Consider the following 24,754-nt stretch of genomic DNA (forward strand, 5'->3'; position numbering starts at 1 on the left):
AAAAACAAAATCGAAACCACTCCACAAACTTGAGATAGGAGGGAACTTCTTCAGCCTGGAAACAGACATCTACAAAAACCCCACACCCAGCACCATCCTTAACGGCGAAAGACTGAATCCTCTTCCCCTAAGATCAGAACAAGACGCGGATGTTCCACTGAAGGGTGTGCAGCGTGATTATGCAAGAAAAAGAAAGCAAACGCATCCAGAATCAAAAGGAAGAAGTAAATCTATTTCTCGTCACAGATGACTTGGTCTGGTATATAGAAAATCCTAAGGAATATACACGTACACAGAGAAAACCATGAGAGCTAATAGGTGAATTCATCATGGATGCAAGATCAAGATACAAAAATCAACTGGGTTTCCTTATACCAGCAATGAGCAATCTGAAAATGAATCCCTATTTACCACAGCATCAATACTTAGAAATGAGTTTAACAAAAGAAAACTCAAACACTGAAAACCTAAAAACACTGCAGAAAGAAACTAAAGAAAACCTAAACAAAATGAAAGATATCTTTTGTTCAGACACTGGAATACTGAACACTGTTATAAAGCACTATTCCCCCAACTATCTACAGATTCAACAAAATCCCAGCTGTTCATTTGGCAAAAACTGACGAGATAATTCTAAAATTCATATGGAAATGCGTGGGATCCAGAACAGTCAAAACAATCTTAAAAAAGAAAAACAAAGTTGGAGGACTCACATTTGTTGATTTCTAAACATATTAACTATATTAACATTTGGGATAAAAATGCTATAAAACTTGGTTGTGATGATTGCTGTACAACTATAAATGTAATATAATTAATTGAGTAATTTAAAAAAGAAAAATAAATTTTAAAAAGAACAAATAAACAGAAGAAAGTGAAAAATAAACATTAAACATATAAAAAAGCTACAGTAATCAATCAAGAGCATGTGATGCTGGCAACAGTACAGACATTTGTGCCTATAGAATAAAACTGAAAGTCTAGAAATAAACCTATATACTTAGAGCCAATTGCTTTTGACAAGGGAGCCAAAAAAATTCAATGGAAGAAAGAATAGGCTTTTCGATAAATGGCTCTGAAACAACTGGGTAGCCATGCGCAAAGGAGGAAGTTGGACCTCTACCTCGCCCCATACACAAAATGAATTCAAAAGGGATCAAGGACTAAATATAAGAGCTAAAACTCTAAAAATCTTAGAGAAAACAGACATAGATCTCTGTGACGGGTTAAACAATGGTTTTTTAGATAGGCCATCAGATAAAGCACAAGAAATAAAAAGATTAATTAAACTTCTTCAAAACTAAAAATGCTTGTGCTTCAAAGACCATCATGATGAAATGAAGAGACAACCCACAAACTGGGAGAAAATATTTACAAAGCATATCTCTGCTAAGGGACTAGTCTCTAGCGTATAGAAAGAACTGTTGTAAGTCAACCGTCAAAAGACAAATAACCAATGTAGAAATGGACAAAGAATTCAAACAGACATTTTTCCAAAGAAGACATATAAGTGGCTAACAGGCACATGGAGAGATGCTCGACACTGCAGTCTTTGGGGAAACGTAAATGAGAGTAAGGCAGAGAGACTTCACAGGCCATAAGGGGACTTTCTCCTACAGCTGTTGTGACTCACAGCTGTGAGGTTACACAGGCTGAAGCCCTTTGCCTCCAGCTTGCAGCCAAAGCATAAAGGAGGGCACTGCTGAATGGCAGAGGAGGTGAATGCATCCCGACTAATCTAACTAGAAATAACCACATTGTTCCTGAATGCAAGCTTTGTAACATCCCTACTTGGTTTTTTGAAGTCCCCGGGCCAGGGATCAAACCCGTGCCACAGCAGCACCCTGACCAACGGCAGAGACAACGTCGGATCCTTAACCTGCTGAGCCACAAGAGAACTCCTAACATCCCTGCTGTATGTATGTATTTATCTGTCTTCTTAGGGCCGCACCCACGGCATATGGAGGTTCCCAGGCTAGGGGCTGAGTCGGAGCTGAAGCCACCGGCCTACACCACAGCCACAGCAATGTCAGATCTGAGCCGCATCTGCAACCTACACCACAGCTCAGGACAACACCGGATCTCCAACCACTAAACGAGGCCAGGAATTGACCCTATGTCTTCGTGGATACTAGTCGGGTTGTTAACCACTGAGCCACGACGGGAACTCCCCTAATTTTTAATCCATAATTTGGGAAGGCAGTCTTTCCCCTCCTCCTACCTTCCTTGCCTAAAAAGAGGCCTTTAAAAAACTACGGTAAAATATACATAACATTTACCATTTCAACGATGTTAAGTGGATAATTCAGTGGTGTTGGGTACATTTACATTGTTGTCCAACCATCACCAGTATCCACTTCAGAGCTTTTTCATTATCCCAAACGGAAACTCTGTACCCATTAAGCAGGAAGAGGGTCTTAAAAAAAAAGGGAGCTCTTGTGTGGCTCAGCAGTTAACGAATCTCACTAGCATCCATGAAGACGCAGGTTCGATCCCTGGCCTTGCTAAGTGGGTTAAGGATCTGGCGTTGCTGTGGCTGTGGTGTAGGCTGGTGGCCACAGCTCTGATTGGAGCCCTAGCCTGGGAACCTCCATACGTAATGTGGCCCTAGAAAGACAAAAAGACAAATAAATAAGTAAAGAAATAAGGACAAAAGTGAGTGTTGGAAAGAATATGGAGAAATTGGAACCCTCATACACTGCTGGTAGGAATGCAAGATGATGCAGCCACTTAGAAAACTGTCTAGTAGCTCCTCAAAAAGGAAAGTGTAGCGTGAATACATGACCCAGTAATTCCATTCCTTGGGTATATACCCAAAATACTTGACAGTATATATGTACACAAAAATGTGCACATAAATGTTTGCAGTTGCCAAAAATGGAAACAAACCAAAAGTTATCTTGACATCTAAATGTCAAGAATAAATGAATAAATAAAACACAGTATATCCACATCATGGAATATTATTCAGCCATAACAAAGAATGAAGTACTGACATGGGCTACAACAAGAATCAACCTTGAAAACATTATGCTAAGTGAATGAAGCCAGACACAAAGGACCACAGAGGGTACAATTTCATCTCTATGAAAATATCCAGAAAAGACAAATCCACTGAGAGAAAAAGTAGATTAGTGGTTGCCCTGGGCTGGGGGGAGGGGGGATAGGAGTGACTGTTAATGGGTGTGGACTTACTTTTCTTTTTTCTTTTTCACCATGCCCACAGCATGGAAGTTCCTGGTCCAGGGATCAAACCTGCACCACAGCAGTGACCCAAACCACAGCAGCAACAATGCTGGATCCTCAACTTGCTGAGCCACAGGGGAACTCTTGGAGTTTCTTTTTAAGGTGATGAAAATGTTCCGGAATTAGATAGTAGTGATGGTTGCACAACTTGGCAAATATACTAAAAACCTCTGTATTGAAAAACCTCTACTTGCAAATCCATTTAAAAGAGTGGATTTTATGTATGCGAATTTTCTCTCTCGATTTAAGAAACAGGAAAGAAAACATCCTTAGAGAAACACAAACCACACATGATGCTGATCAGTAGCTCCTTGAAGGAAGGGCAAAATCATTTTAAAATGCAATTATCATGTCTCAGATTAGAAAAAAATGCTCATTGCTTGGCTTCCTACTATGCTGACCTAAAACCTAAGTTTTTTATTCAATAAACATATATACATTTGACACAATTAGTTTTTCTCATGGGACACTACATCATTATGGATGTGTATAGCCCTTGTTTACTCTCATTGCTCGTTTTCTCAATTATTCTTTTGGGGAGTTCCCATCATGGAGCAGCGGAAACAAATCGACGAGGAACCATGAGGTTGCCAGTTCGATCCTTGGTCTCGCTCAGTGGATTACCCATCTGGCGTTGCCATGAGCTGTGGTATAGGTCGCAGATGCGGCTCAGATCTGGCGTTGCTGTGGCTCTGGCATAGGCTGGCAGCTGTAGCTCCGATGAGACCCCTAGCCTGGGACCCTCCATATGCTGCAGCTGCAGCCCTAAAAAAAGCAAAAAAAAAAAAAACTACTCTTTTGGTATGCTACTGTTCCCACTGAAGGCTGAGAGTCCCTATATATTCTCTTTCTTTATAAATAAGGGGTTACACTGGAAGTTGGGCATCATAATTCATCCAAAATCTGCTCATGCAGTGCTTGGTGATGTTTAACCTGAAGGCACCCCTCACAGCCACACAATTTTTGCACTGCTACCCACAGAGTGCCAAAGGTTTTGCTCTTGCTAAATGAAAAGTGCAGGCTAATTTTGAGCAGGTCGTATCAAATGATGAGTAAATTATTTGTGGAACTAGAGATAAATTCTTGCCCCAAAGCTGACTTGATTCTACCATGGTCCAAAGTTTTGTACCCAAATCTAGACCTAAAATAGTTATTAGTATTTATTTCTTCAGGGGCTTAAAGCGAGTTTTTAAAAACTTGTTTTGTTTTGCTTGTGAAATAGCCTTATTTTTTAAAAACTTCTTTCCTTCTCAGACTTCAGGCTGGATAGCGTTAGATTTAAAAAAAATTTTTTTTTTTTTTATCAGGATGAGGTCAAGTGTGAATACCTATGTTACTATGATCGCTGCCTTCCTCTCCATTTCCTGTCCTCTGAAGTTTTATAGGATCATTTCTCAAAGGTTTGCGAGTTCTTTTTTTTTGGTTTTCTTCCCCTATCTTTTTACGGCCGTGCCCATGGCCTATGGACATTCCTAGGCTAGCGGTCGAATCAGAGCTGTAGCTGCTGCCCTACACCAGATCTGAGCTGTGTCTGTGACCTACACCACAGCTCACAGCAATGCCGGACCCTTAACCCACTGAGCAAGGCCAGGGATCGAACCTGCATCCTCACGGATGTTGGGTTTGTTACAGCTGAGCCATGATGGAAACTCCAGTTTACAAGTTCTAAACACAAAACCAGTGCCAGCGGAGAGTTCTCAACTCTGTCAGCTGCTCAGGTTGAGGCCAGTCATCTGCCTCCTACATTCAAAAAGACTGCAGCCAATTCCTGCAGCCGGCTGCATTTTCCTCTACCTTTAGCTTTGAAAGCTCTTCTTCCTTTTCTGAGCTTCTCTCAAATATAATGGAAAGATCAAGGCTGCTTCTGCTCCAGGCCAGAGTGATGTGTTGAAATAGCCAGACTTTGGGCTTTGATTTGGGGTCCAGATATTTGGTGTGGAGAGATGGGCTTTCTCTTATGGTTAGGTTGCCCTTCTGCCTTTGCTATGCCAGATCCCACTTTAGCCCTTGGCCTCCCATTCAATGGGTGTCTCTCTGTGTTTCTGTTTCAGTGCCTGGATGTATATTTAACTCCTCGCAGGAGCACTGCCAAGGCCTCTGGCTCGGCGCTGCCAACGGCCTGGTCAGTGGAGGAGGCCAAAGAGGCCAGAGGGGAGGAACATGAAGAGTCTACAGGCTGAGGATGAGCCCATGGATAACTTCCTCGCTTAATACCGGTATGCAAATTAATTATGCATTTACTCTGATTTCAAATGTACCAGAGACACTAATCATTTAAAGACGATCACGGAGGAATCCTTTGTAAAGTAATGAGTTTTGCAAATAGGTTTTGCTTTGGAGAAGCAAAATCCAGCACCATCATTGTAACTTTTCACCCATCGGGGTTTTGCACTTGTATCTATTGAGATTCTTACAGAAAAGCTCACCTCTCTTTAGAAAGAATGAAACCTTCAGCACAAGGACTTGAGGTCTTGAATTTTTATGCCTTGATTTGCCCTCTGATCCAAGTTGTATCTATATTTGTTCAACTGCATAAGTGATCTTGGCTCGCTGGTTTTGAAAAATGATGTTTGTATATTCTTAGGATGTGCTAAGATTTAGGGCCCATTCCTCCAAGGTAATTGCACAGACCTAGAGCCAGACTGCCTGGATTCTCCAATCCAGGCCAGGCCGACGGGAACGGGCTGAGGGGCCAGACATAAGGATGGCGCAGCAGCTCACCTGGGCAGGAACACGTCCATCCTGGCTCTCTTCAGGCTGGAGGTCCAGGTATGAAGGATGCTGGCGGTGAGGTGGGGCTCGATGTGGCTCAGTGGGGTGTCTCTGTCATGCGGCAGCACCAGAAGCAGGCTCACCGCACTTCCCAGGTATGGCAGCTCCAGCACCCCCACCTGATGGCCTGCAGGGTCCTGGAACTGGCCTGGGGGGGGTGAGTGGACAGGGGATTAGTTCTGTCACAGGAGCCTGGGGAACCCAACAGTGGCAGACCCCAGGAAGGGTCAGCTCGCAGACCTGGAAACAGTGCATTTTGTTAACAAGCTGTCCACCTGGTCCTCAGGGAGCTGTTTGGGGTCAAAGATTCTTGGGAGCTATGGCCACCTTTTCTGATCCTAAGGCCTAGAAGGTCTCCAAGATATCCTCCTGGGGCTGGAGTCCCGGGAACTGCAATGTCTGGACAGGGCGGGGACGATGGCACCCAGGAGACCATGTGCTCTGACTTAAGGGGCAGCCACTCCAACACTGGGGAGTTGTGGCCATGTCGGGACGCAGGCTCTTTGTGCCAGATTTTCCCATCTTTCAGTGAAAGTTCTACACCCAGACCTCACGTGAAATTTCCCAATTTCTAACAAAACATGAGTCCAGACTGGATTTGACCTGATAATGTGTACCCTGTGACATAAACAAATAGGTCTCAGGACGGGCTGCCGGGAGCCTGTGGGCACCGGCATGGCTGGTGGAGACACTGGCCATGGGGCCAAGTGCAGCCCATTGGGCAGAGCCTGATTTCAGAAGCATGTGATGGGTTAGGTGGCACGTGGCAGCAGACACAGACGGTCAGAGATCAGGAGACCCAGCAAGGCTTGCTGGTGAATGCAGAGGCAGCGGCCAGACCCAGGGACGGGGCAAGGTGGGAAGTGATATGGAGCAATCCAGGCCGGCTGGAGAGATCCGCAGCCTGCGGCAGCCCCAGCCTCAAGCAGAGCTCCAGGCCTGACCCCTTCCCTGGGAGGACAGGGAGGCCTGGGCCCTGGTCTTGAGGGAGCAGAGCCGGCCAGCCACTAAGGCAAAATTTTCGGCTCATTGGGGAAAGGCTGGGGCGTGGTCCTATTCCTTACTGTATCTGGTCAGTACACATCCACTCACCCTGCATTATCAGCCGGCCATCCTGCGCTGAGGGCTGCGGGGAACAAGAGCACCACCCAGCTGATGTTCGGATGGACCAGCATGGGGCACAGCAGTGACAGCAAAGTGTTGGGAACAAGAACTATAATCCGTCATAAATGTATATTTACTTCTCCAATACACATCTTCTATTCCCATCTTACTTGACCTCAATGCATAAGTATTGGTTGAATAAACCAATGAATGAATTTACTGAGAACTCACCAGGGTCCACATGGAATCAAAGCAGGATGACAGCAAGCTCCTAAAACACTGATTTAGTCTCACTGGCTTCTCCCAGAATAAGAGCATAATTGGTCCCACATGCTGGAGGCCGCTGAGCCTGCCAAGCGGGTTTGGAGGGAGAGGAGGCATGGGAGTGGGGGCAGGGCAATGGGGTCCCTTTCTCCCTGGCCTTGCTGGGGTCCCACTGAGGCGTCCTCATTACATACACATCAGTTTGCCAGGATGGAGGGCTGCCCGGCACTCACCGAGCTGGGGATGAGTGACAGTGGGCATGGTGGGCAGAACCCTGGCATTTCAGGCCAGGGGCATTTCTGGGTGGACGTGCTCTCGAGAACTTTCTAGACTGGACTCCCAACCTTCCATCCATTCTCTGCGCCAAACACGGAGGCAAGGGTTCATTTCACGGGAGTGACTGCCCGGGGAAGGGGTTTAGTTCAAACCTTTCTGGTTTCACACGAACACCCCCCTTTACGCTGCCGAGGGAAATGTCAAGCCTGAAATGGGGTTTCTCTTCCCCACCTGCTCTCTCTGTCCTGAGGGCCTCCCGCTGCCGGGCCTTCCCTTGTTCAAGCGCCCGCTCAGCAGAGGGATGGGCCGCAAAGCTCGGCCCTGTCCCGAGCGAGGAGCCCGGGTCCCCTCCCGCCCCCGAGGGCCAAGGGGAAGCAGCTCACCGTAGTTGACCTCAGCCATCTGGTACATCATGGGCACCTGGAGGACGAGGCCCCGGGCACAGGTGAAAGGCAGGAGCTGAGTGTCGGAGGAGGAGAACCGCTGCCGCCAGGCGCTCTGGAAAGTCATGGTGCTCAGCAGCACCAACTGCGCAGACGCCGAGCCGCCGCCGTCGCCGCCGCCGCCGCTGCTGCGCGTCCACGTGGAGCCGCCTCGACCCTCACCTGCAAGCCGAGAGCACCGCGCTGAGGCCCCCGCCTGCGCCACCCGGAGAGGCTGGGGCATCCCAGAAGGTGGGTCAGGAGATTGCTTAGTACTCTTGGTTGTGGAACAGTAGTGTTTGTAACGAGCTGTGGCTGGAGACCATGCTTTTATCTTTTTCTGGACAGGTTGGGACGCTGGGGCTGGTTCCCAGGAAGCACGAGGCCGGCCCTGCTTAGGCGGACCCCTGGGAGGGACGAGGAGCTGTGATGGGGGGTGCTGACAACGGCACCCCCCCACACACCTCCATCGCCCTGGACGCTGGGGCTCATCCCTGGCAGAGCCTTTGTTCACACAAGAACCAGGGCATGGGCTTTATGTGAGAGAGGAGCGGGCTGACCACCCCGCAAGGGGCTCTGTTGCCTCAGCGCTTTATTCATCTAATAAACATACTTTGTGCTAGGCTTTGTTTTAAATGCTTTTGCAAGCCCTCCCCCACTCCTCCCACCGGTTCTGTTTTATTCCCAGTTTTAAAGATGGGGCACCAAGGTTCAGACAGGTTGTCCAAGGTCACACATTGTGACTAAAGCAACAGGCGCCCCGTTGCCCAAGATGGAGACTTTGTATTTGAGCCCAGGCAGCCTGGCCTCAGTTTTCTTAGGGCACCAGTTGCCCCACTTCCTTTTTTTTTTTTTTTTCTTTAATGTTTTTTATTTTATGGTTGCACCTGTGGCATATAGAAGTTCCCAGGCAGGGACTGAATCCGAGCCACAGCTGTGACCTATGTGCCAGAGCTGAGGCCATGCCAGGTCCTTTAACCCATGGCTGAAACTCCTGCCTGTCTTTCTTAGAGGAAAATCCACCCATAGGGGTTGTGAGCAGCCAACTGTGGCTTCGGGCCTCCTGGCAGGACAACAATTGGCGATAGGGAATGAAATATTTTAATGTAAATTTAAAGGCTTTGTGAAATGTTGGAGAAAATTGAGAAAGAGAGAAAGGAGGAAACCTCCTTATCAATAAAGATCTTAATGTCTGCACTTCAGCTCTGCACACCTGGCCACCCACTTACTGTTCTCAGTTCATCAAGTACATACTCCCTATTCTGCCTTCGAAACGTTGGGCCTTGAACATTCTCCCTATTTCTGTGTCACCTTTGTAATTCTCTCTCTCTATTTTTTGGGGGGGCGCATCCCCGCATATGGAGGTTCCCAGGCCAGGGGTCCAATCAGAGCTACACCTGCCGGCCTACACCAGAGCCACAGCCACGCCAGATCTGAGCTGCGTCTGCAACCTACACCGTAGCTCACGGCAACACAGGATCCTTAACCCACTGAGTGAGGCCAGGGATCGAACCTGCATCCTCATGGATACTAGTCAGATTTGTTTCTGCTGTGCCACGACAGGAACGTCACCTCTGTAATTCTCAAGGATGCTGGAGCCAGACTGCCTGGGTGGGGATCCTGGCTCTTTGGCCCCGGGGCGGGAGGCCCAGTTCTCTGTGCCTCCGTTTCTCCATTTGGACAATGAGGACAGTGACAGCACCTGGTTCTCAGGATCACTGTGGGGGGAAGTGAGTTAATAACAGGAGGCGCTTAGAAGAGGGCGAAATAAATACATTGAGCCCTCAGGAAATGTTCGCAGTGCTCACCGGGTGTGACGAGCATCACACCCGCGTGATGTGCTGCTGCTGTAACTCTTTGCATCATCCCCACCCGCTAGACAGCTCACTCGTTTATACGTCTTTTTCTTTGATAACACTGGGCTAAACATCTAATCACATACAATTATTACTTTAAGCTAAAGTGCCAAGAAATCACTTTTTGGCTTCCTCGTGAATTCTGTCATCAAGGAGGTTAGTTGTAGAGGAGAACAGAGCTCAGTGGAAACTCATCTGAGGGGCATTGCATGGAGCAAAGCTTGCAGGGCTCCGCGGGGTGTGGGAGACTCTGAAGAGAGGCTGCGTGCGCGCACGTGCGTGTGTGTGCGTGCGCGCGCGTGTGCGTGCGCGCTCCTGGGGGCAAAGAGAGGCGCACAAGGGGACAAAGATGAGCCTTGTATGCAAGGGTAAGGCCTCCCAAGAGGACAAGCTTCTGCGGCAATTGAGGGCGGCCTGATTACCTAGTACATGGCTTCGGACAGGTGGTGGGTGCTGCCTGTCTTTGCAGCCCTCCCTCATTAGCCTCATCTCAGCGGACGGTTTTCCTTTACCTGCTGTCGGCCCGGAGGCCCATCCATTGGCCAGGAGGGTGGTGCCCTTGGGTTCTCTGAGATTGGCTGGCTCCAGGCTGCTGTTGGCCCACCGGGAGACCTGCTCCACGAAGCAGGGGGCGAGCGGCGTTCCCTCTTGCACATAGAGGGTGCAGGCCAGCTCCAGCTTGGCACCGGGGCTGGCGCTGGGTAGCGTGGCATAGACGGCTCGCAGCCACTCTCTGACCCTTGGGTCTGCAAAGAGACGTGGGATCATTTGACAACGGTGAGTGTAAGAGAGGCGTTTGCACCAGCCCTTTCTGCACGTTGCGTGGGCCTGGGATCTCAGCAGTTCCACTCCTATTTCCTAAGGTTCATCTACCATATGCAGTCACTTTGGAAAAGTCATAGCTAAATTGCTCAGCAGTTATCATGGATCCACAGATTAAAAGTTGGGGGGGCATGCTAGATTGGAAAGAAATCAGGCTATGATTAAGTCACATAGAAAAACATGCTATGCTTCCTGAACTACTACTTCTTTTTTGGTTTTCAGGGCCATACCAACGGCATGTGGAGGTTCCCAGGCTAGGGGTCAAATCTGAGCTGCAGATGCCAGCCTACACCACAGCCACAGCAACGCCAGATCCAAGTCTTGTCTGCAACCTACACCACAACTCATGATCATGCCGGATCCTTAACCCACGGAAGCCAGGGTTCGAACCCACGTTCTCATGGATACTAGTCTAATTCATTTCCACTGCACCACAGTGGGAACTCCGCTTCCTGAACTTGTTGAGTCAGAAACGTAGACCAGCGCTAAAGCAGAGAGAGCTGGGCTGGTGGGCAAATATTTACGAAGTCAGCCCTTTTGTGGGAAACATCTCCAGTGACGGTGACAGAGGGTGGCCAGGGTGCTGAACTAAGCCCGTGTTATTACTGTCAGCGAGAACCTTCAAGAATGTTGAGGAAGTAAGCATCTGAGGGAGCCCGTGGTTTCCGCCTTCCCGGATGTCAGCTGGACTCCTATTTATTCACTCCTTACACGGGCGATGGCTTCCTTCTCTCATAATCAGGAGTGGATTTCTTTTGCACGGTATTGTTCTCTTCTCCCCCAGGGCCTCTGTATCTGGAGCGAGGTCTCTCACTCACTGGTGAGTCACGACAGTTGAGTGTCCTCCTGACACACGCAGGCTGGGCTTTGCCGACAGACAGGCCCCCTTCCCCGGGCAGGCTGCCTCTGGAACACGGCCCTTCCCTTGTCCCACTGGCCTCCCCTTGCTCTCAGGCCCAGCCCCCTGGCTGCCCACACAGGTGCTCCCTGGGCACCCCAGGGAGGGGGTGCATCTCTGACTTGGCCTGGGGGTCTGTCCACTCCCTGTCCCATCCTTCATGTCACCGAGGCCAGGCCAGGAGGGTAGCCTGGCCTCGGTGACATGAAGGATGACCCCGACCCTGACCTGCCTGGCCCAAGTCCTTCTGGGATCAGGGCACCCAGAATACAGCCCGGCCGGGGACCCCAGCCACCAGGACACAGTTGTGGGCAGCTTTTACGCCACAAAGCTTTCACTCCCAAAGCTGCTTCTTAGGATCTCCAACTATAAACATGGACTTGATCGGGGTGTGTGTGCGTGCATATGTAAATGCACATGTAAATGCGTGTATATTATATATACAGCCTAATGAATTAGAGCTAATTCAAGACCTTTTATTCTAATGAGAAAAGCAATGAATGAAAAAAGTACTCAGATTTCCCTCTACTGGGAAGGTCATGGTACTGAGAGAATCATGTCCTTGGAGAATGTAGACTGTCTCCGGGGTGAACAGAGAGGCTTCTGTGGTCCTTAGTGTCGTGACCTTAGGGGATGTCACAGAGCCCTCCTCTCTGTCCTCATTCTTTTGGGCCCAGGGGACCAGCTGTGCTTCTAGCCAGACACACTCAAGTAGCAGAGTCAAGGGGCTTGAGAAATCTTGTCTCCACCTGAGCCCGGTTTGTCCCTACCGTTTGCACATTGGAGGAGCTTTTCTAGATGCTGCTGGAATGAATATACATCGGAATGAAAAATGCTGGAGGTTGGCGGTGTCCACAGATTGTGTGCTAAACGCTCTACATGCACGGTCGCAGTTTAATTATTTCAACAGCCCCGTAAATGAAATGCAGCGATGATCCCATTTATAGGTGAGGGAGCCGGGGCTGAGATGAATGAATAGACACGCTTCCTTGTCACCCCCCCCCCCGCCCCGTGAAGGAGGTGGGCTGGTAACGTTTTGCTTCTCTGCTCTGGAGAGTCTCACCAAGCCTCCTGTTTGCTGTGTTACTTGTGTTCCCTAGATCTTGGGTGTAATGGGGCAAAAGGGGCTGATGGGAGCGGTGACCAGCTGCCGCCTCCTGGAAAGCTGTCTTCTTGCCGGAGGGGCTGGGCGGCTCTACCAGGGGGGTGGTCAAGAAGGCAGGAAACGGGGCGGGGGAGGGACAGGAAGGCAGTGGGAGAGGCATGGGGTGAAGTTTAGGATGATGTCCAGAGGGTTTGGCTGGGCTGAGAAAGTCATGAGTGTGGGTTTAGTGAAAAACAGAGATGCTGTAGACAGATCTCTGCAACTGCTTGGTGACTGAGAGCGGGGCTGAGGAATTGAGGAAAGAACATAGGCTTTGGAGTCAAAAAATCTGAAAGTGGAATCCCGGCTCCGCCACTGGCCAGTTGGGTGAACTGCGTCTTGCTAAATCATTCACCTCTCGTCTCAGTTGTAAGACGGGGACTCTGCTGGGGGCCTGGAGATTGCATGTGATTTCTTTAGGGATCAAATGCCACGACTGTGCAAGGGAGTCCGTACGCATCACCACACAGGATCCTTTCCCAGGGGCCAGGCCACCTCCATCACTGACGCCTCTGTCCCCAGCATTGCCGTAAAGTGTTCTCTATTAATTTTATCTGGAAACGCACAGTAACCCCTAGAACTTGGGACCTTCAGGAAACCGGGGGTTTCATGTGGAGAAACAGCGGTACTCTCTGCAGGTATTTCTGGTGCCTGTTCTGAAATTCCTGCTGTGCTTGGCGCACCAGCAGGTGGGGGTCCTAGCAAAGTGGCTGATGGTCACCTTTTGGCTGGATGTCGGGGGAAAACAGAGACCATGTGTCCCTCTGTGAACCTGGATAGATCTCCCTGTTGATCGGACGGGAGCAGTGCCCCCAGGCCCTGGAACCCGGCTTGGTGGTCCTGGTTTGCCTTCACTTGAACGGAAAGGCTGGGCCAGGGCAGGCGGAGGTCATTGGCAGGTTGTTTGAAGCAGCTCACACATGATTCTTGGAACGATTTGCGGGCAAACAAACATACAGGGGTTTTCTATTAACTCGAACTCTGTAAGCAACACATTCTTGTTTGTAATAATTAATCAGGGCGCCATAAGATAATGAGGTTATTTATGAGTAAGAAAAGAAAGGTAGGATTATATTCACAGAGCTGAACCGTGAAGCAGTCTGGACGTCTGGGAATTGTTGAATGGAAACCCTCTTAATCATCGTATTTGGTTAACCAGATACCATGACTGCACCTGACAACAGCAGCCTTGACCGCAGGATAACTATGCTCGCGTTTCTCACTTTTCCGTCCTGATCTGCTGATGGAATGAGTCATGTCCTCCCCTGTCCTAACTTAATTTAAAAAAGTACACCTACCGTGCCGTGTTAGAGTGTATTTCTGTGGGCATCGTTCCTGGGAGCCCGAGCTGCTTGTGTGCAGAGTTTTCCTTATATATCTGCCTGCTGCGTTCCTGGCACAGCCCCAGCCCACACAGCAGGAGCTCAGAGGCACTTGATGGATTGGATTGCATTGCACTGCATCTAATGTGGCTGAAGACTACGTCCACAGATGCGTGCGTTTCCGTGATTTACTTGCTGAGAAAAATTCAGCGTGATAGCTTATGTTTGCCTTCAGTTACCACCAGAGAGAAAACACATCTGTGTGTGGGCCACCAGGCTCACCAGAATTGTTTCAGCAAAAGACAGGCACTGGCTGGAGGGGCCAGGACACACAGCTGGTGCCTTGTGGCCAGGCATCTGGATTGTTCACCTCTACTCGCCAACTCAAGACTCCAGCTCAAAGGAAGCTCTTGCTATGATTGTGTTGGTATTAGTTTCTGTGCTTTCTAAAAAGTATTAATTCACACAATGGTAATGCCTATCCTTTTTCTAGGCACACTGGGTTGCGGCAGATAGGCACGCCTTTTGCAGAAGCACAGTGATGATTCTCTAGATGCTATGCATAGCTAGTTGACGCCAAGCTTCCTCAAATGCTAATGATTGTTAAATGCCTAAAGGCCAGAATAAAAGCTTAACCATCTACCAGCTATGGGACTTTTAAAATAATAAAAGAACTTTTAAAATAATAATAAAAAAAACTATATCCTGCACCTAAAGGCCCCTCCTAAAGAGGACAATAAAAGCCGTGTAGTTTCTTGAGGCAGCGCTCTTGGTCCCTGAGACCTTGAGTCCCCCGGTTCCTTTTTTTGTTTTTTGTGTTTTTTTTTTTTTTGTCTTTTTGCTGTTCTGGGGCTGCTCCCACGGCATATGGAGGTTCCCAGGCTAGGGGTTGAATCGGAGCTGTAGATGCCAGCCTACACCACAGCCACAGCAACTTGGGATCCCAGCTGCGTCTGCAACCTACACCACAGCTCACAGCAACGCTGGATCGTTAACCCACTGAGCAAGGGCAGGGACCGAACCCGCAACCTCATGGTTCCTAGTCGGATTCGTTAACCACTGCGCCACAACAGGAACTCCCCCACTTTTGATTAAGATAAATGTCTCTGTGTATTGTTTTATGTTAACTTTTTCTTAAGTTTCACAGCACCTGTTCTTTAGCCCCATCCTGCTGAGCTGGTCTCAGCACATTCACACAATTGTAATGCCTTTCCTTTTTCTTTTTTTGTTTTTTGTTTGTTTTTTAACTATCTTTTAATTCTACGATAGAGAAGAAAAAATTGTATGTATGAGTGTCTGCGTTTGTATGGAATTAGGAGGTTGGGACCGAGGTCAGGCCTTGCCAGAGGCCCCAAGTATGGGCCCTAGAATTATGGGGTAAGTACGGCCCCAGCTAGAAGGCAGAGGTTTATGAAAGCAGGTTGGTCAAGAGCATGGGCTCAGGAGCCAGACAGCCTGGGCCTGAGTCCCAACTCTGCTGCTTCCTAGCCTGTGACCTTGGGCAAGTTGCTTGTACTCTCTGTGCCTAAAATAGGCTCCTCTCTAAAACAGGGATGGTGAGAATTACCTGCCTCAGTAGGGCTGTTGGAGCAGTGAATTAAATTATATTTGGGAGGTGCTCTGAGCACATCCTGGCACTTAGTAAGCCTATAAAAGACTTGTAAAACGCAACTGAGAAATCGCCAGCAAATCTGAGGCTAGAAGGAACCTTGAAAATCATCAAGAGTAGCCACGGTGCAGTGTTGGACTGCCTTCTGCGGCCCGCTTACCAGTGGGCAACCTTCTCTGCCTGCCCATCGCTGGGCCCTGGGAGCTCCCTGCTCACTCAGATGGGGGTCGGGGAGTGGGGTGGGCAGCGTTCCTCTTACCGTGAACGGTGTAGCCCAGGGCCTCGGCCAGCTGCCGGCCCGTGTTGCCCTGGGCCCCAAAGTGCAGGAGCTCCAGAGGGATGCACACGCTGGCCGGGGAGAGGACCAGGTTGGTCTGGTTGCTGGTGGCGGCCACGCTCCGGTAGAGGCGCAGCGCAAGCTCCGTCTTCTGCAGCATCAGGACCCGGCGGAGGTCGCGGGCTCCTCCAGCGGGGCAGGCGTGAAGCAGGAAAAAAGCCAGCAGGAGAGGCCACATGGCTCCTGCAGTTGAGGGAGGAGATGCAAGTGAGGCGGGAAACGCCCGCCCTACTGGGTGCGGCTGAAGGAGCCGGTCCCTTAGCCCGCGTGTCCCCCTGTCCCATTCACCCTGCCGGTGGCTGCTTCACTGTATCCTCTTGTGTGTGCATTAGAAATACTCACCGTGAAGCCAGACTAAGTTGGCAGGCCTGGATTTTAGGCCTGCCCTGTCACTTGTTACCCGTGTAACCTCGGGCGAAGCTCCTGTCAGACCAGAAGCGAACTATTATGTTGGAAAAGAAACATAAGAAGTACATCCTACTCATTTTTCTTGGTACCTGGCTAGCTTATGGCTGTGCATTTCTGCCAATAATAATACCAACAAGAGATAATGTACTAGGTTAAAAAGGGCTTTGTATTTCCTCGGTTAATCATTATAACAGTCTTAAAAGGCAGCTGTTACTATTACTGCAAATATAGTGATGATGAGGTTTAGAGAGCTCAGGAGATCATTTGAGGAGGGCGTGGGGACAGAAACAGGCCTGCGACCCCAGTCTTGGTCTCCTCCGGGAGGTACATGAAATATTGAAAATGCAAATGCACATGAAGATATTGATCCATGAGCTAATCATACCGAGGATCTCACCATTCTGTGGTGTGCATTGTTCTTGTAGAAAAGGACTCTTTCATAGAGCGTAGGAGGATAGAAATCTAACTCCTACTGTAGAAATGCACCCCTGGGAGGAAGAGAGCACCTCAGCCAGAAATGAATGCAAAGAGGAGAAGCAGAGCAAAAAGTGTTTTTAGTGCCTGTGCCACCCAGAGGGCCTGCGGCCGTTGCTGCCATGTCCGTTGTCTGACTTCGGTATCAGACAAGATCCGTGTGAGAGAGGCCCAGTCCAAGGCCATTTGAGAGTGAAAGGCTAGCACATAAAGCCACCAGGCTCCAGGGTGTTTATTTTGGAGAAAGGCCCCGCATGGAGAAGTATCCTCTTTTGCCCACCTCTTCCTTCCTGCAGCCAAGCACGGAGGCTGTGCTTGGGTCACTTGGCATCGCCAGGGCAGGGATGGGCATGTGTTTGAAGGTAGCCGCTTCCAGCCCAGGGTCCTTGGGAAATGACCAAGTCCCAATGCTCTTGAAGCTCCTATCACCTCCCTTAGGGACCCAGCAGTCAGATCTTCAAGCCCCTCGGCTCCCTGTGACCACATCCCCGCCATGGTTCACCGCAGAGGAGCTGTTTACTTACAGACTCTTGGATGGGACCGGTGGAGTTTCCTTGCCTGCTTCTGATCTGTGGGTCTCCAGCATTAACGTGCTCCCCTTTTAGAAAAGCAGAGCAGAATCCTGCTTTGAATCACAAGGCAGCATAGGGAGGAAGCTGGCAATTGCCGTCTCTGTCGGCGATGTCTCTACCACTCGGTCCAAATTCCTGGAGCCCGAGGTCCTGCAGAGAGCCAGGAGGAGCACAACCCGGCCAGCCAAGCCCAGATCGGAAACAGGGCAAGCCCTGGGGAGGGAGCCAGCCACACCCGTCAAGCCTTCTTAGGCTTGTGACCTGGTTGTACCAGCAAGGAACCCCTCTTCTAGCCCTTTGTCACTTTGAGGAATTTCACTGATAACTCTGCCGTCAGGGCTTTTGCTGGGTACCAGGTACCTAATGCTTTTCCCCTCCTCCCGTGAAGAAACAATAAATCAGTCATTGAGCATGACTCGAAACTTTTAGCAAATGATATTCAGCAAAAAAGAAAACAAACAAACAAACAACGCAAGGTATAGCCCAAGCATTTTGGAGCAGGGAGACTTGCCTTATTTATTATTAAGAAAAGTGAATGCACTTATTTATTCATATGCAATATAAGAAATATTGTAAGCACTATTACCAGTCTTGTTCTTCTCAGAACGGGTAGTAAGTCTGATGACTAATTTGAGAAAGAGCCCGTCTTCTCAATGAGTAAGGGCACATGTGGGGAAAGAACAATCAGACTCTGTCCTGTGACCCATTCAGAATTGCGTACGTTTCTCCTAAAGTCTTAGACGTTACATTAAATACAAGATACATGGTAGGTTACATATTGCCAAAGAGTAAGGAAAAGAGGACATTTGAAATGATGGCAATTCTTCGTTATTTCCTCTCAGGTACCTGTTAGAGTTAATATTCAAAAAAGAATGAAACTTTTCATCTGACCACACTCCTGTAATCAATTGGTAATTCATTTTATGTATTCATTTATTATTTTAAAAATATTTTATTTTATTGAAGTATAGGTGATTTACAATGTGTTAATTTCTGCTGTACAGCAAAGTGATTCAGTTATATATATGTGTGTTATATGTATAAATTCTTTTTCATATTCTTTTCCATTATGGCTTCTGATCACAGGGTATTGAGTGTAGTTCCCTGTGCTATTACAATGTGACCTTATTATTTATCCATCCTATGTAGAATAGTTTGCATCTACTAATCCATGAGTAATTCACTTTAAAACAGTTATGACACTCAGGCTGGGAATAGTTTATAAGATCTTACAATAGTTATAGTTCTAGAATTGTTTCACATCAAATTCCCCAAATATTTAATGTAGATATAGTGAATTATTATGTGTCTTGGATTCTAAGGGGGGAATAAATATGTGTAACTTATTATATAGCATCCAGAGTGGGCATTCCATCTGTCCATCCTTCCCTCCCTCCCTCCATCCATCCCTCCATCCGTCCACCTTCCCTCCCTCCCTCCATCCATCCATCCTTCCATCCGTCCATCCTTCCCTCCCTCCCTCCATCCATCCATCCTTCCATCTATCCTTCCTTCCCTCCCTCCCTCCATCCATCCATCCTTCCTTCCCTCCCTCCCTCCATCCATCCATCCTTCCATTCTTCCATCCTTTCCTCCCTCCATCCATCCATTCATCAAATAGCTCTGGGTAGCCTGCTCGGTCCCAAGGCCCTGTGCCAGGTCTGGTGGGTGTGGCAGCAGACCAGCATCCTGGGTTCAGCTCTCAAGGGACCTCTTGTTCACTGAGTACAGACTTCGGATGTTGATGCTGGTAGTTTGAAGAACAAGAGCCGACCATGAGGAAGACCACAGTAACGTGCAAGGGCTGTCACCCCGTGACCTTGTGAGTTCCCCATGGTTGCAGTTATTTGAGCAGAAGTGGATTTGCCAGTGGTGGACTTGGAGAAGAGATGCTTATAAAAAGATTTCCCCAATTCGAAAAGCTCTGGCTTTGCAAGCATTCCTTCCTACCTCACTCAAAGAATGTATCATTCTAAATTGCTTTTAAAAAACAGTCTCAATGAAAAAAACTGGAGCCTACCTGAGCCTAATGTAGCAAAAATGTTTCTTGTGTAGTTAAACATTTCCAAGTGTGAATGAATGAAAGATGGGCTGCAGTTTTTCTTTGTATGCTCAGCTGTGGACCTGGTAGTCAGCGTGTCCTCTGACCATTCACGTGAAGTCAGCATGCTTGTTTCTCCCTTGCCTGGATCTTGGTTACATTGCTGCGGGAGCCTCCATTCTTAAAGATGTTTATCAAAATCATAACGGCAAAAATAGCATTATTGAGCACGTGCCATGTTCCAGGTACTCTGTTATATCCTTTCCATTCACAATGGCAATGAAGCCTCACAACAGTCCTCTGAGAAATGTATCCTTATCCCCCTTTTGAAGATGATGAAACAGGCTTGAAGAGCTCCGCTGTTTGTTGGAGGTTAAGCTGGGGTTTGAACTTAGGGCCACATTCCTAAGTTCATGTGCTTTTTTATTGTTGTTGTTGTTCTTTTTTTTTCTTTTTAGCACTCTACCCGCAGCATACGGAGGTTCCCAGGCTAGGGGTCACATCAGAGCTGCAGCTGCCGGCCTACATCAGAGCCACAGCCACACCAGATCTGAGCCATGTCTGCGACCTACACCACAGCTCATGGCAACACCGAATCCTTAACCCACTGAGTGAGGCCAGGGAGCGAACCTGCATCTTCATGGATACTAGCTGGGGTCATTACCACTGAGCCACCATGGGAACTCCAATTCTCATATTCTTTGTCACAGTCCTGGTGGGTCTTTCAGGAACCAAAGGGCTTTTTTATGTCCCCCCTGCTATTTTAGGGCCACACCCATGGTATATGGAGGTTCCCAGGCTAGGGGTTGAACTGGAGCTGTAGCTGCCAGTCTACACCACAGCCACAGCAATGCCGGATTCTTAACCCACCGAGTGAGGGCAGGGATCAAACCCTCATCCTCACAGACACTGTGTTGGGTTTTTAACCCACTGAGCCACACCGGGAACTCTCCTTGTCAATTTTAGATATTGCAAATACCTTCTCCCTTTCTGTCCATTATCTGTTAACTATTTTCATGATGTCTTTTGTTAAAAGGAAATCCTTAGTTTTTTTTTTTTTTTTTTTTTTTTTTTGTCTTTTGTCTTTTTGTTGTTGCTATTTCTTGGGCTGCTCCCGAGGCATATGGAGGTTCCCAGGCTGGGGGTCTAATCACAGCTGTAGCCACTGGCCTACGCCAGAGCCACAGCAACGCGGGATCCGAGCCGCGTCTGCAACCTACACCACAGCTCACGGCAACGCCAGATCGTTAACCCACTGAGCAAGGGCAGGGACCGAACCCGCAACCTCATGGTTCCTAGTCGGATTCGTTAACCACTGTGCCACAACGGGAACTCCGGAAATCCTTAATTTTGATGTGTTCAAATCATCCTTTCCCACTGATATGTAAGCGCCTTCTCTCCTCTACTGGGTCCCATTACACATGCGTGGTTCTGAGCTCTGCTCTGTTGCGTTGGTCCATTTGGCTCTTCCAAACTGTTTCCACTACTCTGGCTTTAAACTGTGTCTAATCACGTAATAGGGCGGGTTACTCTTTATCATTCTTTTTCAATGTTGATTCAGCTTTCTGTAGACTTTTATTACTCTAAATCGATATTAAAGTAAGTTTATTAAGTCCTTCAAAAAGTCCATCTGAAATTTGATTATGATGGCACTGAATCTAGAGTTTAATCTGTAACAAATTAATGTCTTAATAGTATTAAGTCACCTAATCCAAGACTATGAAATGTCTTTCCACTCATTAAAATCATCTTGTATAATAGACTGTTTTAATAAAACATTAAAGTTTTAAAAATAGAGATCTTGTATTCTTGATTAAATTCCCAGGTTTTATACTTTGTTGCCATTAAAAACATTAATAAACTTTTTTTTTTGTCTTTTTCTTTAGGGCTGCACTGCAACATATGGAGATTCCCAGGCCAGGGGTCCAATCAGGGCTATAGCCACTGGCCTACACCACAGCCACAGCCACAGCCACAGCCACGGCCACTCGGGTTCCAAGCCGTGTCTGCAACCTACACCACAGCTCACGGCAACACCAGATCCCCAACCCACCGAGCGGGACCATGGGTTGCACCCGAGTCCCCGTGAATATTAGTCAGGTTCGTTACCACTGAGCCACAGTGGGAACGCCAATGGACTGTGGTTTAAAGCAGGTTTAGGTTTCCAGAAAATTAAGCAGAAAGTACAGGGTACCTATAAAGCCTTTTATCAAACAGTCCCCCCATTCCGCATTGATTAATATGTTATACTGATGTGATTTATAATTGATATGTTATTAGAGGCCACAGTTTATATTAAACTTTTTGTGTCGTACAGTTTTATGGCTCTTGTCTAATGGATAAGGGCGTCCACCACCCCAGAAGAGTCTCACTGCCCTGAGACCCTCTGTGTTCACGGTTCAGGCCTCCTCAGCGCCCACCTGCAGCCTCGGGCAGTCCTTGACCTTTGACTGTCTCCGTACTTTGGCTTTTTGCAGATGGTCCTCTAGCTGGAATCTACATGGCCTTTTAGACAGACTTCTTTTACTTAGCAGTATGCATTTCAGATTCCCCCATGTCTTTCTGGGGCTCAATAGCTCATTTCTGTTTGTTTCTGAAGACATTTCCGTCGTGTGGCTGTACCGCGGTTTCTTCATCCTTCGCCTTTCCAAGGACTCTTGATCCCTCCAGCTGTTGGCAGTTACGCATGAAGTTGCTGGAAGTTCGTGTGCAGGTTTTTGCGTGCACCTCAGTTTTCAACTCAGTTGAGTAAATACTCAGGGGCATGAGTGCTGGAGTGTAGGGTTAAACGTGTTCCGTTTTGTAAGAAACCACCAGAGTGTCTTCCACAGCGGCTGTCATGTTTTGGTTTCCTACCAGCAATGGATGAGAGTTCATGTCCCTCGACATCTTTGCCAGCATCCGGTGTGTCAGTGTTTCTGTTTTCTTGCTGCTGAATTTTAAGCATTTTTGGTTTATTTTGGATACGTTCCTTTATATCTTTTTTTTTTTTTTTTGGCTGTACCTGTGCATGCAGAAGTTTCCGGGCCTGGCATCAAACCTGCACCACAGCAGTGGCCCCAGCCACGGCAGAGACAATGCCAGATCCTTAACCTGCTGCATCACCAGGAAACTCCCCAGATATTTCTTTCAAATACTTTCTCCCATCTGTAGGTTGTCTTTTCAATTCTTAATTCTTTATGAAAAATTTAGAGAATGCCAAATGGTAAATGTCTGCAAGAGTCACAGGGAAGGAAGCAGGTCATGTGATCAGTGCGTGGCTCTGATGGAGGGTGGGTGTCAGTGGGGTGTCAGCGAATGGGAGGCAGTGTTGGGCAGGTGTTGGAGGGGTTCACGGTGATTTTTTTTCCTTCATATGTTTGTTCCGGTTGGGAAATTGTGGTTATGAGACGTTTAATGGGTAGATATGGTGTGAGAGGCCACCTGCTGTGACCTAGATATAAGGGACCAGGTGGCCAGGCGAAGAGGTGGCAGAGGTTTGGGGGACATTACAAGTGCTGGAGCCACGTGCTCAAGGTACGTCGTGGGTTTGTTCCTACTGATGAGCTCTGGTGCTCAGCCTGGCTGCTCCGCAGGCCAGTGTGGTACCAGAACCAGTGTCAAGAGCAGCTCTGCCTCAAAGGTGGCTCCAGATGATCCTAAAACAGAGAGAATTGAGCAGAGAGTAACTATGGTTGAAAATAGAACAAAGCCACCAACCTGCGTTTGGATATTCTAGTTCTTCAGAGCTTGCTTTTGGTGTTCCTTTCTCATATATCTCTGCATACTTAGCATTTGGGCCATTTTTGTCACTTGGATTTAACAATAATAATAAAACAAGAAGACTGGGGACTATGCCATGTCTTCTTCTCTAGCCTTCAGGCTGCAATAACTAGATGGGTACGGCCATTCCTCACTAAGCCAGCATCATGTTCAAGAACTGGCGAGAAAAAAACAGTGGGAAAAATCAACCCAAGGGCTGCAAGCCCAGGACATGTGCCTCTCCTGCTTCACCAAAGGGCTGTGGGCAGCACTGATGCACAGCAGCCTTTCCGGGAGCTGGGCCTTGACCGACAAGTCTTCTCTGGATAGGATTTGAGGAGCCACATCTAGTTTATCGTAGTTGGTCCGTGTCCTGCTCTGCTTGGGCTGCTATGACAGAATGCCACAGACTGGGTGGCTTAAACAACAGAATTTATTCGCACAGTTCTGGAGGCCGGGAAGTCCAAGATCAAGGCACCAGCAGATTTGGTGTCAGGTGAGGGCCTCTTCCTGGTTCGTAGACAGCCACCCACCCTGTCCTCATGTATCCTTACAAGGCAGAGAAGGGGGGGCAGGGAGAGGGGGAGAAAGGGAGCCGGGGTGGCAGGGGGAGCAGGGGAGGGAGAGAGAGAGCATTCCCTACTGTCTCTTCTTCTAAGGGCACCAATCTCATTCATGCGGCCTCCACCCTAGTACCTAGTTACCTCCCTAGGGCCCCCCCTCCTAATACCATCCCAGTGGGGATGTGGGTTTCAGTATATGAATTTGAGGGCAGGGAGTAAACAGTCCACCATACACTGTAAGAAGTGTATTTGTCATCCCCGAAGCATTTCCAAAGGACCCTCTGGCTCAGCTCTGAAAGCTCCGGTGGCCTCCCTGGAACCCACCAAGTCAGGACTCTGCTGGCAGTTGGATGACCTGGCTGGGCAGGCATATGGGCAAGCGCCTAAATACAGCTAATACACAGGGGAGAGGCGGACAGGTCACAGGCTCCCTTAGGAGGCCCTGAAGCTTGAGATGGCAGAGGGAGCTCCTTCTGAGCTAGGCTGGCACTGCCACGGCTGTAATTCCTGTGGGGGCCACCTGGCCATGTCCTCTTCTTTCTGACACACCGTCCTTGTAGCCTGAGGGCGCATGGAGGCCACAATCTGGGGAGGGGGGACCTTGAGCCACTAAGAGCCGTGCAGGGGTTTGTGAATGGGAGTGAGGACAGCAAGGCTGGGGGAATCTGGTCTAAGGGTTCAAGTTGTGGCTTTAGACAGATTCTGCCCACGAGAGGCTCGGGATGGGGGAGGGCTGCGTGGTACCTGGGCGGATCCTGAGGGCTCCAGGGAAGGCCTGGAGCCGGAAGCCACAGGTGCGGAGACACCCTCCGTTCTGTCTGTCGTTTTAAGTTTATTGAGGTGTGGTTAATTACAAGGCTGTGACCATTTCTGCTGTACAACA

At 48.5% G+C, this 24,754-nt stretch overlaps 1 protein-coding gene across 1 annotated transcript in view; it reads right to left on the reverse strand.

The window, feature by feature from the left end:
• The window catches only part of SERPINE3 (serpin family E member 3), a 35,060-nt gene extending 17,152 nt beyond the window's left edge, over nt 1-17,908 (reverse strand). The window contains 5 exon segments of the mRNA XM_013980493.2: nt 5,968-6,166; nt 8,046-8,267; nt 10,453-10,686; nt 15,995-16,255; nt 17,479-17,908. Of these exon segments, the coding sequence (XP_013835947.1) occupies nt 5,968-6,166; nt 8,046-8,267; nt 10,453-10,686; nt 15,995-16,250 (911 nt within the window). The 5' untranslated portion in view covers nt 16,251-16,255; nt 17,479-17,908.

This window comes from Sus scrofa, chromosome 11, assembly GCF_000003025.6.
Source record: "Sus scrofa isolate TJ Tabasco breed Duroc chromosome 11, Sscrofa11.1, whole genome shotgun sequence".
NCBI classification, from domain to species: Eukaryota; Metazoa; Chordata; class Mammalia; order Artiodactyla; family Suidae; genus Sus; species Sus scrofa.